The sequence below is a fragment of the Lentinus tigrinus genome (genome assembly GCF_003813185.1).
Source record: "Lentinus tigrinus ALCF2SS1-7 unplaced genomic scaffold L226scaffold_18, whole genome shotgun sequence".
In the NCBI taxonomy this organism is placed as follows: Eukaryota; Fungi; Basidiomycota; class Agaricomycetes; order Polyporales; family Polyporaceae; genus Lentinus; species Lentinus tigrinus.
The window spans coordinates 529,511-544,569 of NW_027137927.1; the positions used below are offsets into that span (position 1 = coordinate 529,511).

General features: G+C 56.2%; 4 protein-coding genes across 4 annotated transcripts; 2 read left to right on the plus strand and 2 right to left on the minus strand.

The window, feature by feature from the left end:
• Positions 1–1,831: 1,831 nt before the first annotated feature.
• Positions 1,832–3,485, minus strand: L226DRAFT_553825 (uncharacterized protein). Its single transcript, XM_067682951.1, has 3 exons — positions 2,691–3,485; positions 2,445–2,635; positions 1,832–2,365 (listed from the first exon to the last, which is right to left on the minus strand). The coding sequence occupies exons 1-3, from the start codon at positions 3,401–3,403 to the stop codon at positions 2,097–2,099; spliced, it is 1,173 nt and encodes a 390-aa protein (XP_067533997.1). The 5' UTR covers positions 3,404–3,485; the 3' UTR covers positions 1,832–2,096.
• Positions 3,486–3,592: 107 nt separating this feature from the next.
• L226DRAFT_489282 (ubiquinone biosynthesis hydrox) lies at positions 3,593–5,800 on the minus strand. The gene is made up of 6 exons (XM_067677268.1): positions 5,576–5,800; positions 5,377–5,523; positions 5,262–5,320; positions 4,900–5,172; positions 4,127–4,841; positions 3,593–4,075 (listed from the first exon to the last, which is right to left on the minus strand). Exons 1-6 carry the CDS (start codon positions 5,730–5,732, stop codon positions 3,702–3,704), a joined length of 1,725 nt encoding a protein of 574 aa, XP_067533998.1. The 5' UTR covers positions 5,733–5,800; the 3' UTR covers positions 3,593–3,701.
• A 3,936-nt stretch (positions 5,801–9,736) lies between these two features.
• Positions 9,737–10,622, plus strand: L226DRAFT_524204 (uncharacterized protein; the record flags this gene model as incomplete). Its single annotated transcript, XM_067678874.1, is given in 2 exon segments — positions 9,737–10,324; positions 10,344–10,622. The coding sequence occupies 2 exon segments, from the start codon at positions 9,737–9,739 to the stop codon at positions 10,620–10,622; spliced, it is 867 nt and encodes a 288-aa protein (XP_067533999.1).
• Positions 10,623–11,722: 1,100 nt separating this feature from the next.
• On the plus strand, positions 11,723–13,250 carry L226DRAFT_614298 (uncharacterized protein; the record flags this gene model as incomplete). Its single annotated transcript, XM_067686610.1, has 4 exons — positions 11,723–11,994; positions 12,063–12,167; positions 12,233–12,394; positions 12,444–13,250. Exons 1-4 carry the CDS (start codon positions 11,899–11,901, stop codon positions 13,248–13,250), a joined length of 1,170 nt encoding a protein of 389 aa, XP_067534000.1. The 5' UTR covers positions 11,723–11,898.
• Positions 13,251–15,059: the final 1,809 nt, after the last annotated feature.

The following is a 15,059-nucleotide window of genomic DNA, read 5'->3' on the forward strand; positions in this document are numbered from 1 at the left end:
AGTAACTACACCGGTAAGATTATCTGGGGGGACTGAAACAGGTGAAGAGATTCTTTCCGGCAGCTTCGCCTTATGTCCATCCGTGTGCTGCCGCTTCCTAGACTGCTGAAAGCATATGAGGGACAGACCCATGAACGTGATGGGCGTTTCGCACGTACTTCTGACGGGTCGGCATCTGGCAGTGACGACGTCGGCTCCTCGTCTTTGTCGCCACTTCGGGGCCGTTTGTTGCCAGTCTTCCTCTTCTCGGGTGCTGGTTTGGTCGTCATGCTGGAAGTGGCGACCTGACGGCAGGCGGCAGCGCGAAAGTACAAGGGTGGGCGTTGCGGTGGGAGAGAACAAGGGTATGTCCTTGTTTTGCCTCCCGCCGAGGCTGTTGTACGCGCCGCGCTGCCATCTTTGAGAAGGAGTACTCGGATCTGGGAATTGTTGCACCCTCCGCCGAGGCTTCGTGATCCTGCCCCATGCTGCGGCATGACTCGCGTCTGTCCCTTTCAGCGTGATATTTGCGCTGGACATCACCGTCGTCGCGTATTTCCGAGACAAAAGACGCGTCACTGCGGCTTGCATGCCGAACGGGGTCCTCGGGACAGAAATCAGGGCGGCCCAAACACGCCAGATACACTGACGACCTCAGATTCGGCGGCGGAAGTACGGCTCACGGGTGCTGTAGGATGTAAGCTCGCTTTAACGCACACCAAGGTAGACGCGTTCAGATACGGAAGTTCCCTGAAGTGGGAGGCCTCAAACGCAGCACCGTCCACAGGATGGTTCGCGGCAGAACATCTGATAACTTCTTCGAGATCCGGTGGGCACCATCCCAGTTTCAGGCCATCAACGTTTTGGCCTGAGGCGATGAGCGGGAAGAATACCTCATGGCGCCTTGATTGATAGTTTGGCAGCGTAGGCTGAGAAAGAGCCTGCTGTACGCAACACGAGATAGTCATCGTTCACGCCGGAGGCGATGCTTCTCGAGCTACGAACGGACTCCGGAAAAAGGAGGACCCTATCCGATAAATTGTGAAGTCCACGAAGTATAGGGGCTCCAAGGACAGCGGAGAGTGGACGCGCTCGAGGACGCTTTGTCCTTGGGGCACTGTCGCAGAGCATGATGGCAGCAGGGCGGCGTCGCTTCTAGCTTCATGTGCCCTGGAACCGAGGAACGGGATAAGACTCACCGACGCGTCACGCATACACCCTCGCAATATTTTGTACGGCAAGAGTAACGAGGCCGCTACTGTCACGAAGGTGACGGCAACTCGGAAGGATGTCGCATGCGTCGGAGTTGGCGACCGCGTCACGGTGCATCTTGAATGTCCCAGCCCTGGCAGAACAGCAACCGTGGACAAGAGACTCTGTAGCGGCACAGTATTGCAATAGTAACCGGACATTGTGTGAGTCGAGACGGAGACAACGCGTACATCGACGTCGCGACGGTATTGTTTTTGCGCTACTAGAGGGACCCTCATGTTCAACTGCTTCTCCCATCTTGTCTCACGGTCGGGCTGAGCTCCACGTCAGTTAAATATTATAGTATGCCACAGAGAACTCACCTAATACCCGAACACAACTGTGCCTACGAACGGGCTAGTGGTAGTCGAGAGAAAAGTCGCCACGGGCGCCTGCATGAGTCCGGTAGCAAAAAGTAACCTCGAACAACAATCACCATATATAGTCATCGTGTGATAGACGCTGGAGGGAGTAACCGCAGCAGCTCCCTCTGCACAAATCCATGTCGGTCATCGACGATGAGGCTCTTTGAGAACTCAGTGGATGCTGATATTAACAGACGGAGAGTACGTGGGGACAAGAGACACAACAGCATAACAAAACGCATGGGTATTAGCAGATTCGATGTACTAGATACAGGCGGATAATTTCTCCTGAACCGACAGTCCGGAAAGCACTATGTAGATACGGTAACGAACGATGGTATATATGCAGTATGCGATAACCTGACCCAGTAACAACAAGGGTAGCATGCTAGACACTCAGCACGAGCGCACCTCTCCTCGAAACCCCCACCACCCGGTCTTCTCCCTAATCAGTCTCGCGCACGGAGGCCACCCCACTAGTTCCTCGGCGGTTTCAAGACATCATTGCCAGACAAGTTTGCCGTTCTCGTCAACGTACGCGGACATGCCGCCTCCAGTCGTCTTCTTGGACGACTTAGCCTGCTCCACCATGCGCGCACGCTCCAGTTCGCGCTTATGCTGGGCAAGTGTAGCGAGCCGTTCGGCCTCCGCATCTGCCTTAGCCGCCTTTTGAGCTTCGCGTTTCGCAGCGTGTTGTCGTTGCTTCTTCGTGAGCGTCTCTGGCGCCTTCTGCGCAGTCGGGGTCTGTTGCGAGGGTGTCTTGTTCACTTCTACGGATGCGCGGAGAGGTCAACGTCCCACACACGATTTGGCGAATGGTGCCATATAGAAGGTGGTATGGACACTTACTTGGTCGACCGCGACTCTTCACGACGCCCCATCCGCCATCATCCTCCCCGTCGGCGTCATCCGCAGTCCCGCGCGATTCGTCCACGTCTTCATAGTCACCCCATGAGAAACCCGCAGCTGGTTGCTCGTCTGGCCTGGGCTTGATGCGCATAACGCGCGCAAGCTGTGGGTAGTCGGGCTCTTCGAGCAGGCTATTACCAGCACTACGTCAGATTCACCCACACGCTCTTGCTGAACACCACGTACTCTTCGACACCCGTTTTCCGCGGCTTGGGGAGTAACCGCTCGGCCAGAGTACGCCGGTTCTCCGAGATACCCGAGTCTGCGAGAGCCGACTCGTCCTCCGTTCTCTCGGTCACAGGCGACGAGTTGCCCGTCGCCGACGTGGTGATCCCCGCATCGCTCGTCGAGACCTCAAGCTGGGGCCGCCCCTCGCCCGCAGGTGCGTCCCCTTTGGCGGCGTCCCTCACGGTCTTCTTCTTCGTCTCCACCCTCGTCCACCCGTCGTCGTCTAGCGGCTTCGGGGTCGCGGACTTCTTGGTCCTGCGCGCCGCGGATGACTCGGGAGCGGTCGCTGACGACTCGGACTGTGCATCGACAGGGACGGGACTCGCCTTCTTGGCCTTCTTCTTCTTCTTCGGCTTCCCTACTGCTGCTGCTGGCCTGTCCGCGGGGTCGGAGGTGGCAGCCGAGGGCGCGTCGAAGTCCCCAGGGATGACAGGGGGGAAGGACACCACGCTGGGCTCCGCGGGCACGTCCTCCTTGCTCGGGCCTGTACCCGCACCCGCACCCGTCTTCTTCTTATGTTTCTGCTTCTTGGACGATGATGATGCAGATGAGGATGATGTGGACGGACCCTGGGGTACGGGCGTGGGCTGCTTGAGCTGGGCGTATCCGTACGCGGCGGCGCCAGCGACGACGAGGGTGGCGACGGGGATGTAGCTCTGAGCAGAACCCATGGCGGCGATGACAAGACAAGGAGCGTAAATCAGAGGAGTACAGTGTATTGGGAAGAAGGAAAGGCGTGTAAGGCCGCAGTTACTGACGTGGTGTAATTATGGCCATGGCCCTGTTCCTGGCTTAGCTTCCTTTGCCGAGACGCGTCAACATGCACAAATAGCGCGTCCCAGTTTAGCAACGCGCCCGACGGCGCCAAACATATCCAGCGAGGTTGTTCCGCCACGCTGTCTGCACAAGGTGTCATAAGTCCACATTGCAGCAATGTTTTCTGTCCTACAACAAAAGGGTTCAGGACGTTCATGGCCTCTGTGAATCCGAGAGGCCCTTCAGAACCCTCTGCACCCCAGCACCGACCATGTTTCCAACACCTTCCGTCAGCGTTCTCACTCCGCTCATACTCCTCGCAAGGCTCTCCACAGCGTCAGCAGCGACATTCACACCAAGCTGAGTCCTAGACGGTCCTCGGCGGAAGCTCTGGCTCCCCGCATTCAACATCAGCGCCGCCTTGACAGAGTCGAGTTCATTCAGCACTTCCACACCAACAGAGCGCGCCCATACAATCGGCTCCGCGGTAAAAGAGTACAGCTTGTGCAGCTTGTCGCAAGCGGACATGGTTTTGTGATTCTCGAAGTAGCGCTCGCGGGCGTAGGGGAGCAGCGCGGTCCGAGAGCCTGCGTAGAAGGTGATCATGAGTCCAATAAGCCTCAGCGAATACAACTCACCGATGTCTCCACCGGCATGCACGGCCTTCTGGATGCAGTGGAACAGGGCCTCGACATCGCCTAGACCCATGTTGAGACCCTGGCCGGCTAGGGGGTGGATGGTGTGCGCCGCGTCCCCAACGAGAACAGTACGAGCGCCGGCGCCATCCCCAATGTACTCGTCCGCATGATTGAATCTCAGAGGGAATGATGCAGCAGAGCTAGGCTGGATGGAGGTCACCAGCGGTGGTAGGGCGTCCGCGTCTTCCGGCGGTACACCGGTGGTGTCCGCGGCTAGGGAATACGCTGAGCGCGAATCGATGCTATGTGAGCGTTCGCGCCAGGAGATCTCTTCGAGCAACTGCTGCGTGCTCAGCGGCGATCCGGTGTTCGCAGAGTCCAGAATTAGCTTGTGGAGGTACCTGAGAGACACCTCCGGTAGTCGGAACGCGGCGTTTATCATGCTGGCCAGCACGCCTGGTTCGGAAGACAAGAGCGCCTTAGCTAGATGCGGTTTGGTCGACCAGACGAGAGAAGATGCCGTGGGCGATAACGGCAAGAAGGCGATGGGCCCAGTAGGAAGGAACCTTTGGTACGCTGTAGTATTCGGCGCCTGGAAGGAGGTTCGCGGGTTGTGGAACATGGTAGCGACGACAGCTGTCGTGTCGTACGCCCATCCGTACGACTGGATCCCGGCGTACGCGCGTACCGGGGAGTTGAACCCGTCTGCGCCTACCTACAGCGCGCTCAGCACCAAGTCAAAGCGGATGGGAAAGGCGAACCAGGCTACTCACCAGAAGTCGGGCGCGAAGCACTCTTCCGTCAGACAGATGGACAAGGGGCCAACCGCCACCTTCGCGTTCTTCGCGCTGGATTGACTGCACTTTCACCTTGTCGATCAGTTCAACGGCAGACGTGCCATCGAGATGGCGAAGGAGGCCACGTTGAAGGTTGAGATTCTCCGTGAGTCGTGCCATCTGGGGTTGAGACTCCATACCAGGTAGATGAGAGGAGAAGGCGTCATGCATCGAGAACGTTACGCGCGCATCCGAGAGGCCGTCCCACACCTGAGAACGCGTTCAACAGCGATTCAGTCTCCATGCTTGAGGCAAAGGCTCTTGTGGCCGCGGAAGACGGAGGACCATGTTAGGCTCACCTGGATCTCTTCCATAGGGCATGTACGTCCATCCTCGACGTGTGCCCACGCGCCGATCTCTTCACCCAACCTTGAGCATCCTCCACGCAAAGACACACAGCACAGCCCTGCGCACCTCCCAGGAATGCTTGCGACGCGTTCGTGATCGAGCTGACGCGGTTCGAGAACGTGCCTGGCGGCGGGGTCCAGCCGCGCACTTGATCCAAGTCGCTAGCTTCGACCAGCGACACCTTCAGTGTATTGCGTATGATCGGTTGTGAGCCTGCCCAAAGTTCAATGGTATACACTAACTGTCGAGTGAAACCTATACTTACTGAGCGCGCTCGCGAGCGCGAGTCCCGCAGGACCTCCGCCGACGATGACGATGTCAGTCTCCTGAGGGACAGCTGTGCTCGCTGCACGCTTCGGAGTGCAGCATGACTTGCGAGCGTGTCTAGCAAGCCTCAAAGCATGCTTGTTGGCTGAGAGCATACCGCGAAGAGGGAGTTTGTGGAGATTGACCTTTAGGTCGCAGAGCAAGCAGCGGACGAGCGCTCCGTCCCGGCCCAGGGGAGGCGCGTATCAGAGGACTTCTATATATAGTCAATCTTGCTCGAGGTTAGTTTCCTCAGATAGACGCCTTGAATTGCTCCTTCTCCACCTCCCATGACGGTGACTACATCCGAGCAATAGCGAAGTCGCTCCAGTAAGTTCTTCGAATATTTTATATTCATTGTTACGAAAGTTGATGACCGTTCGATATAAGGGAGTGGGAAGAGAGCGACACGGTTGCTAACGCGAAACAAAGACTTGGACGTTATGACGCAAGTAGGGCACAATGTCTCCTGTTCTCGTCACCTTCGTCTCTCGGAAGCCAGCGTGACGAGATGCTGCCATATATTGTTGGATATATGCTGAAAGCTGCCCCCGCGCATCGCCGTTGTGACCGTCATCTCCAGGTCAATACAGGTTACACGGCGTAACGCAGGAGAAATATTGAGCTGCCGCCCTATTTTCGTCAACAATATTCGGTGAGCATATTCATTCCTTCGGTTACGCGATAAGCCACGCGTTGTGTCCCTGTCATGCATAGCCCAGGTCAAAGCGAGCTCTAGTTCCTCGGTGTTCCTCGGTCGGATCCCTTGGATCTCGTGGACTTCCGGCGTGCGCTCTCTGGGCGTTATCTTTCTCTGGAACTCCCCACGAGTTGTCATGATTGTTCTGCATGATGTGGAACCTGTCAGCGATTCACCGCACCAGACCAAAGTGCGTCCTTTCGATCTGATATAGTGTCCTGCATATCGAGAAGCCTTCTTTCCGGAATGTACTACGGCTCGTGTTGAGGGTCCCGCACAGCTTCCGCTATGTCCGACTTTCTTTTTGGGGAAGGGAGCAGCATGCTTCGCCGCCGATGCGTGGCGGCATACCTTGCGCCTCGAGTTCCTGCCGTACTGACGCGTTTTCGAGGTCTCAGAACTGCGCAGACCTAGTGTCTCCCTGTGCATGATTCCCCTGCTGCAGTGAGGACACAATGGACCGTGGCCGCAGCAATCTCCAGGTACTTCTTGCGAACAATGGCAGAGGCATCATGTACATAAGCCTCGGCGCGGGATGCCAGACAAGGACATCCTTGTTCTCCCTGTTGTACACGCTCGTCTCCAGGCAACGTCTATACCATGACCCGGTACTCCTCTTCAAGTCCACGAACCAATCACAAGCCTGAGGTTCCCGACGACAACACCAAGCCACACAAGGCCACATCGTCGACGAAGATCGCCCATCCCGCGAAAATTTCCGAGGCAAGTAGTTGCGCTACATGTTACTTCGGCTGGAGTTTGCAATTCACGCTTCCTGTTGCAGAAGCAGAGCCTTCCTACGCAGAACACAAAGGGACACCCTACGAGGAAGCCCGCATGTCTCAAGGATGTCCCCGACGAATGTGTACGTCGTGCGCCATTCAAACCCGCTCCGCTCTTGTTTTCATGTCTTCCGTGGACGTAGTTTCCCCAGTGGGGGGCCAACAGCATCTTCAACAATCGTGATATGACTAGCCCGCTTCCTCAAGCCATCCCAGTCATCCCGGCATCAAAGATTACCAGAGTTACCTCCTCTCATGCCTCTTCGGAGCTGCTCATCGCGAGGAGTGCAGAGGCGTCCACCCGTGCCTCGGAGTCCCAGTGTTACGACCGAGTCCAAGGCTTTCCCCCCATTCCGCCCTGTTCAGATGATGCGAGTCTTTCCCCGTCCCGACGCGTCCCTCCATCTGCGAACCACGATGTTTACACAGCGACGTCGCTCCCACCTAGCGATGAAGCAGTTCTACACCAGCGTTCTCTTGTCGCGACGGAGATGAACTCTGGTGGTGGGGCATACGAACGTGGCCCTTCGAGAGCTCCTCAGATGCTCACGGTAGCGACAAGCAATCTCGGACCAGCACCGGCTGCCCTGGCCACCCCGTCACTCCCTCATATGTTCGCCCCGCCGCACGGTTTCAGGCAGGATGCCGTCCCTCTTCTCTATGGTCATCGTCAGGTTGCCAACCAGCCAGTTATTGGTGTGCAGAGCGCGGCGAGAAGTACCCCCGGACCTGAGTGCTGGCAGGACCTTCAGGAAACCTCACAACGCCTTCAACATGTCTCTCAGCAACTGACGATAATTCCGGCGTATGATGTTCCTGGAGGGCCCGTGGCTCACGTCTCTCCCTCTACCCTCGACGTTCCGTGCAACACATTGCTAGCTGGGCCTGTTTGGGATTCATATCCGCGCGTCGATTCAGGAGAGGCTCTTCGTTTCCACCAGCCACCGCCTCTCACGGGATACGTCTCCGCAAACGTTGTCTTGCCATCGGGTCAGCCGGCTATGCAGCCCACTGAGCTCAACGCGGGACTGTATGATGCGGGTCACGCCTCTGGGCCCTTCGTCCCCATGATTGCATACTCTCAGGCTCATGAGAATGCGTTGCGCGGAACCCAGGAGGTTGAGAGAGTCGCAGATGATCTCAACGGGTTCCATCATGTTCGAACAAACTTTGTCGATCCCTCTCCCTCCCATTGGAGGGAACCTGCCAATCCAGGGTCTTGGGACCAAGCTGGCACAGCAGAGCAATCTCCGGGATTATACCACTACTCGGGTGAAACATATACATGATATGGACATGTCGTCTCCATCGACACACACTGCAGGTGGCTACAGGACCAGAGCTCCATCAGTTGTGTCGCGGCGATTGTTCGAACACTTGTCGCTCGCTGGGCTGTGTGATCTTGACTGTTGTTGTGTCCTGATTTCTGGCGTATGGTACTGCAGAGATTAGAGCTCTGAGAAGCGATGTATGAAGTAAAATAGTAATTTTGCGGCTGCTGCCACGTTTCGCGCATCGGACACGATGAGCCTCCGGTCTCCCCCGGCGAGACAGTGGCCTAGATTTTAGCGAGGCAGGGCACCATACTTCAACAGGCCAGCCCGCATTGCGTTGTTATCAAGGATGTAGCCGAGTAGGTCGTAAGAGAGCTCCCTTCTGGCGTCTAGACTTCCTAACTGGTCGGCGAGTCGGCCCGATTTCCCCGGTCACTGCCATCACTGGGCCACCTGTCGTGCTGGCATGGACTCTTGTCAGTCTTCACTCAGACGCAACCTCGTCGCACAAATGAACCTTCTGGGCAGCCGCGATCTTGCGTTCTATTGCAGAATGGCTAAATGAATGGCTGCATGCTTTCATCTCACGCCGTGACCGGCTTCTTGACGCCCAGCATCGACCTCATCAAAAATTAGGCTCGAGTACCGGTCGCCCTACAAGGCAACGTGTACTTGGTGCGAAGGCTCACCCATTCTAAGAGGACGTACTTGTATAGGTATTTTATAGGACCAATACGACTCCTCAGCGACCTGACGTCAACTCGGAGGAGAGGCGACTTCATGGCCCGCGTTCATACCAGAAGCCGAGGACGCCTAGGCGGCCTATCGATGCGGCGAGTCGGCGAGTGTCGGTTTTATCCACTCGTTCGCCATGAGATCACGCCTCCCCTCTTATTTGCGCTCGAGAAGTCCCTTGTCAATCAGCGACACAGCCCTGGTCCTGGACACCGAGCGCTGTAGTCCGTGCATTGTCGCATGGGATATTCCGAAGTCCAGCGGGACCATGCTCCTGCACCCATCGCCGAAACTCTATTAATATATGTACCAGGATCGTACAGACGCCGTCATCCATATCTTGCCTTAGCGGATATACGGCACGCACATTGCCGAGAGACCAAGGAGAGCACCGAACCGTCGGTGGTGACCGGGATAGGCACGCTGTGGTGCTCGAGGCTGAGCGCTGACTCGTGGACGTGCCACAGCACCATCTCTTTCCCTTCCAAACCCTCAACGTACCATATACTCATGCAGCCACAAGAGGTTCGCGTATCCGGTCGGTTCGACGTGGAAGACACGGAGGATAGGAAGGTGGTGTATTTTCGCTACCCTAAGGCTTCTACCGCGCTGATCTAGTATATGAACAGATGCCAATCGGGGAGTGGCGTTGGACGCCTCCACCACCTTCCATACCGCAACAAGGCCAAGTGGGAAGCATCGCGGAGTTTGGACCATATAGCGACTTCGTCGGTTCTACTGGCAACTCGGCAATCGGTTCTCATGAGCAACATCCCTGGGCCCAGATGCCTTCAGGTCCAGGCCCAGTACAGCAGCGCAATGCGGCGGCTTCGACGGGGAGGGAAGCCTCGACGGCGATGATTCCCACCGTACCAGATTGGAATGCGTTGTTCTCTGAAGACAACGAGGGTGCCGTCGGAATGTTCCCTGGAAGCGGTGGCAACGTGCAGCCGCTCTTTATACCTCACGCGAACGATGAGTCCTACGACAATCCACTGTTCCCTCCGTACCCCACCTCAACGGCTATGCCCGTCTCACGGACGACTCCAACCACATCCTCATTCCATGCTCCGACCACCGCTACTTCGACGACAGCCCACATCCCAACCCGACCGCATCACTCTGCGCACCAGGAGAGCCGTGGACAGACTGGAGCCGCAGATGGAAGAAACATACAAGGAGTCAACGTTCAGTGGGATCCACTGAACGTGAATGGGGTGCGTGTTCTGTACGCAGTTCACGGGTATCGATACGAGGTGGACCCATCGGGTCTTCCCTTCCACAACCCCACCCATGCGGGTGGTGTCCGCCCTGGGTTCTTCGTCGCAACCTCCGGCCCAGTCGATCCCCGTTCTGTTCTTCGCACAAGCGATACGGCTACTGCGACATCCACGAGTGAACAAGGCGTTCGCGGGCAGAATGCTCCAGGCGCCCATGCCGTGCGACAGACTCGACCGCTACCTGCTCGTCGAGGACGAGGCCAGCGTGGCTCAGGGGCGGCCGGACGTCAAGTGACGGTTGACACATCCGGCGTGCAAGGAAGCTCGTCTCGCCATGGAAGCCATTGACAACCTGCCGTCAATGTTCGACAGTCATACTTTTGGCTGGAGATGGAGTGCACGCAGAGGTGAACATTGCGTACGCACCTATCCACCATATATTGGCTCTCCCGAAACTGCATTGGGGACTTGTACTTGCACTGCCTCGAATCCACACCATGACTAGTGGGTTGAGGGCATTGGCTAGCCGCCGCTCTTTCAGCGGACTAGTTAACCGGGAGATCAGTTCACGTTGTTGATTCTACCGTTTTCTGTATACTGTCGTTAATCATGATTCCCTTGCCATGTTCTCGGTTGGATGATAGTATCAGCGCCTAAGCATGTCCGAATGCGGTCGTCGTTGTTGGCGATTGTGGCCGCGAAGCGGTCAACGTTGCAGAGACTACTGAGGTTTGAACAACAACGACTACCACCACCATTACTATCTCTACGAGTTAAAACGGGCATGGTCGGCGTATGATTTAGTTGAACTCACCCGTCTCGTTTCTGACTGAACTCCGTAGCAGGTCACAGTCTAGGCGCCATCCAAGTTGGAGGATGCTAGCGACGTAGCGACAAGCTGTTCTGGCTAGTCACTTCTCGATCACAGCTCGAAGGCCTTGCTGTCAAAATTCATAGGAGTTTTGACTTACAGCGGACCATGGCGAAAGACACGACCACGTTCTTCCAAGTCATTGTCTGCTGGCATGCATCGAGATCCGTGTCTCTGTCACTCGGCACGGTGAGTATTTCTCAGTAATTTCTGGTTATGAGCGGGTATGCGCTGGGGGTGAATGCTTTTTCCCCGCATGTATCGCCTCTGGAACGATGCGTCTTCCGCCGCCGCCGCCTTCGTCCGTGGGCGTTTGGGGTCCTCCAAGCCTATAATCCGTATATGTCGAAGTCTCTGGACCATGCGGTCCACAGGTCGAGCATCAAGATAGATTCAGGAGTTAAGAACGTTCTCCGTCGATGTCCCCTTTTCCGACGATAGAGCTTGAGATATGGGGATACTGGTCCATGACACTCTGTCGGGATCATCACATGTAGTGCCGACCGCGATGACGCGTCTGAACTGCCTCAGGCTTCCAGTGTAAACACGAGGTGGGACATGATGCTACGGTGGGCAAGAACTAAGGGGTCCTTAAGCCTCCGCGCTGACCGCCAGAGAAGGTCAGCCTTCTTTTCTATCCCGACGACCTCCCACCCTTTGTCCTTCCATCTCCTAGGCAACAGACGGCTGCTCTCCCGCAATGGGGAAGAAGGCAAAGACAGACAACAATGCTGCCAAGTCGTACCCGGATCCTCCACCGACCGTTGTGAACGACGAGAATGATGGCGCTGTTGTCGTGGGTCGCAGAATCCTTATGTGCTCGAGAGACGTCGTCAAGGCTGAGCAGTCGTGCTCGTTTCCCAGGTTGAAGCCAGCCAGAACAAGCAGAGAACAAAGCAACAGAAATCGAACGGGTCCAAATCGACGGTCCCTCTAAGTCTTCAAGATGCAGGCGTCCCGCTCACATCCGTGCGTATGACAATCCCGTTACACCGAGTTCTGCTTTTCCACTCACATCCTTCCGCTCTGCGCAGATCTCCTGCTGGGGGTGCAGACTCAGTGATATCCAGACGCCTGCTCCTGTCGCCTATGCTAGCCCAGTAGGCCCCGAAGACACTTCTCGTCGCTCACGTCGTGCGGACCGACGGGCAGCTCACACGACAACAGTTGATACATCCCACCCTTCACACCAGTCTGTGAGTGTGCTCTCTCCTGCACTTCGTCGCTCGATTGACACACTGGCAGCCTGAATTATGTGTGCGCGGCGGCACTGTGGGGAGTCATGGCGGGGGAACCGCAGGATCATCAAGACGTCCGACGTCATCGCCTCACTCGTACCCCAACCACTACGACCGCATAAGTGCCACGACATATTCCTCTCAGCCGCAGCTTGAGACGCATGTGTGGCGGCAAGGCTACGGCCCCCAGAGCATGACGGCTGACTACCCATCATCAAGTGCTTCGACGTTCAACGGTCGCGCGCCACATCACACCTCCCATACGTTCCTCCGACCATCTGTTCCTACTCCCAATCCCGGTGAGGGTATGTGCAAGTTCTCGCCTTCCGTCAATGACATCTCGTCCTATCGGGTCGTCAGTGGACTTCCTACCCCGCCGCCTGTGCCATCACACCCACCCATGCACATGCGACGCAATGGCACGACCACCGCTAGGCTTTCGGGGTCTGGGCACTCGCAACGCTACCGGCCCTACTACCGCCCGTTCGCCGGACATGAGCCGAGGGTAGCTACCCTCTCCCTTCCGGGTCCATCTCTAGCTTCCGAAGTGCGACCAACACACCCTGTTCACGTCGGACCGCCACCCTTGCCGCAATCTGTGCCCCCTCCAGAAGACTGGAGAATTGCGAGCACATCCGGCCATGGGTACTTGTCGCACCTGGATCCTCCGCTGCTGCAAACCTCCGTGAGGTTGGGGCCTGCGATGGATAGAAACTATGCAGAAACTGTTCGCTCTGGGAGCACGTCCGATGCCACACCTATGCCATCTCGGGTCCCCAACCACTTCGGCGATGTCTTCACAACAGCCGATTAGGCCAACTCATTCGGAACAACCGGCAGAAGTACTGCCCGCAGGCATGTCCACCTGCGTAACGGACGACCAGCTAGCGGCGTTGAAAACGTTCCTATCAACCCTCGTCGTCCTCGACCGACCGACTGAAAGAGTAACGGTTTCAAACTCCTATTCTCATCACACATAGTTCCAGGCCCCCGCGTTCTGCTCCCGCCACAGTCACCTTCAGGCATCTTCACCATCGCGCATGTTCTTGTTTTGAAGCCCGTGTAATAGCGTATTCGTGGAATCACGCATACCATTCTTACTAGATGCCCCCTCTGTATATCATTGACTATCCTTGAGTGGTGATATGGTACGCAAGTACAACATGAACTCTACCGGTCCTGTCAAGTCCCCACAGGCTATGAGTGAAGCTTGATAACTCATATTCCAAGCATCACACATAGCATGACGGGAGTCGTCCGTGAAGAGAAGGATAACTGGACTGAGTCCGAGTGTTAGCCTACTCAGTACCTGGACCTGTTTCGTCTCATCAATATCGACAGTCAATACGGTCGTCCTGTAAGGCAGAAACGAATGAGAAACGAAAGACAGCTTACTAGACGGGCATACGGATATCGTTGGGGACCCTTGAGGTTGCGATCCTAAGAGGGATGGTAGTATGACCTTATATAGTTGCGGGAACAATTAGGAGGAGGACGTTGATACCCTTTTTGTTTTCGTCGTCTCTAATTGTGGAGGGAGGTCATTCATTCGGTATAATCGCGATTCGCCAAAGTTGCCGAGCACTCGTGCACACTCCCGTACGATAATTGTACCGGAGGACCCTCGACATATGGTCGACATTCGGTCCACCCGTGTGCAGTCCCTGTCCAGGTGTCCATGAACCCATTGGCGCAGGATTGGAACCACAGTGGGCCGCAGCGCCGTAACGTCAAACGGAAGCCGCCGTATCATATGCGAACGCCCTTGGATCTGCGACTACGCGGAGACGGTCGACGTCGCCGTCGTCGCGCCCAAGGACGGATCCTGCTGCAACGCTTTGCGGCCAACACAACAGTGAAGACTCGACAACGGTATGCCTTTTGTTCCACTCTATTGTTGACGAGAATGAGATGATATCAGCGCGAGTGTTGCCGAGTAGCACACAACAATAACGGGCACTGCAGGAGCCCGTCCGATGGTGCGCTAGACTTTGTCTGATGAGATCCCAGAGGTGTGCCATTATTGTCGACGCCAGCTCCGATGGGCGTACACTAGCTTTTGCAGGATGATTCGGCATTCACCACACAGCAGAGAGAACTACGTGCGGAGGTACTCACGAAGGTATGGGATGAGCTTGTCAGGCTCAGCCATGCACGTCCGACACTCGAGGATAACATGATATCTTCGTGACGAACATGATCTGCTCCTGGACCCTGAGACGCAGCCAGCTTGGCTGTAGCTGAGCTATGAGTCCGTGCCTTCCCTTGTCGGATAGCAAAAACTCATAGCTCAGCAACAGCGATGTGGCATTGGGTACATGGTTGGTCTCCTCGCGTATTCATTTGCTCTGCGCGGCCGAGGTGAGGTCGACCTCACCACAACGTCTGCAGTTCATTTTTACCTAGCAGGGGCAGATTAATGTTCATGCACAACATTTTAGATCTCGAGAACACACGTATTAGTACGACATATGTAACCGCAGTCAATTCCTCGACGAGGGGCGATGAGAGAGAAAGGGAAGGGTCAAGCAAGAGGGTATGATGTACACGCGGATCAGACAACTGTCCTAGGGATTGTTAAAATGCCTGCCCTTAGTGGCCCGTCGGTCTGCCTCATACGGCG

Bases quoted from the DNA above. Each gene is read 5' to 3' on its own strand.
- L226DRAFT_553825 (XM_067682951.1), bottom strand. From the start codon at position 3,403: ATGGGTTCTGCTCAGAGCTACATCCCCGTCGCCACCCTCGTCGTCGCT. The intron at 2,636-2,690 runs GTACGTGGTGTT...TGCTGGTAATAG, and splicing joins CGGAAAACGGGTGTCGAAGA to CCTGCTCGAAGAGCCCGACT. The intron at 2,366-2,444 runs GTAAGTGTCCAT...GCGCATCCGTAG, and splicing joins GAAGAGTCGCGGTCGACCAA to AAGTGAACAAGACACCCTCG.
- L226DRAFT_489282 (XM_067677268.1), bottom strand. From the start codon at position 5,732: ATGCTCTCAGCCAACAAGCATGCTTTGAGGCTTGCTAGACACGCTCGC. The intron at 4,842-4,899 runs GTGAGTAGCCTG...AGCGCGCTGTAG, and splicing joins TGCTTCGCGCCCGACTTCTG to GTAGGCGCAGACGGGTTCAA. The intron at 4,076-4,126 runs GTGAGTTGTATT...CCTTCTACGCAG, and splicing joins GCATGCCGGTGGAGACATCG to GCTCTCGGACCGCGCTGCTC.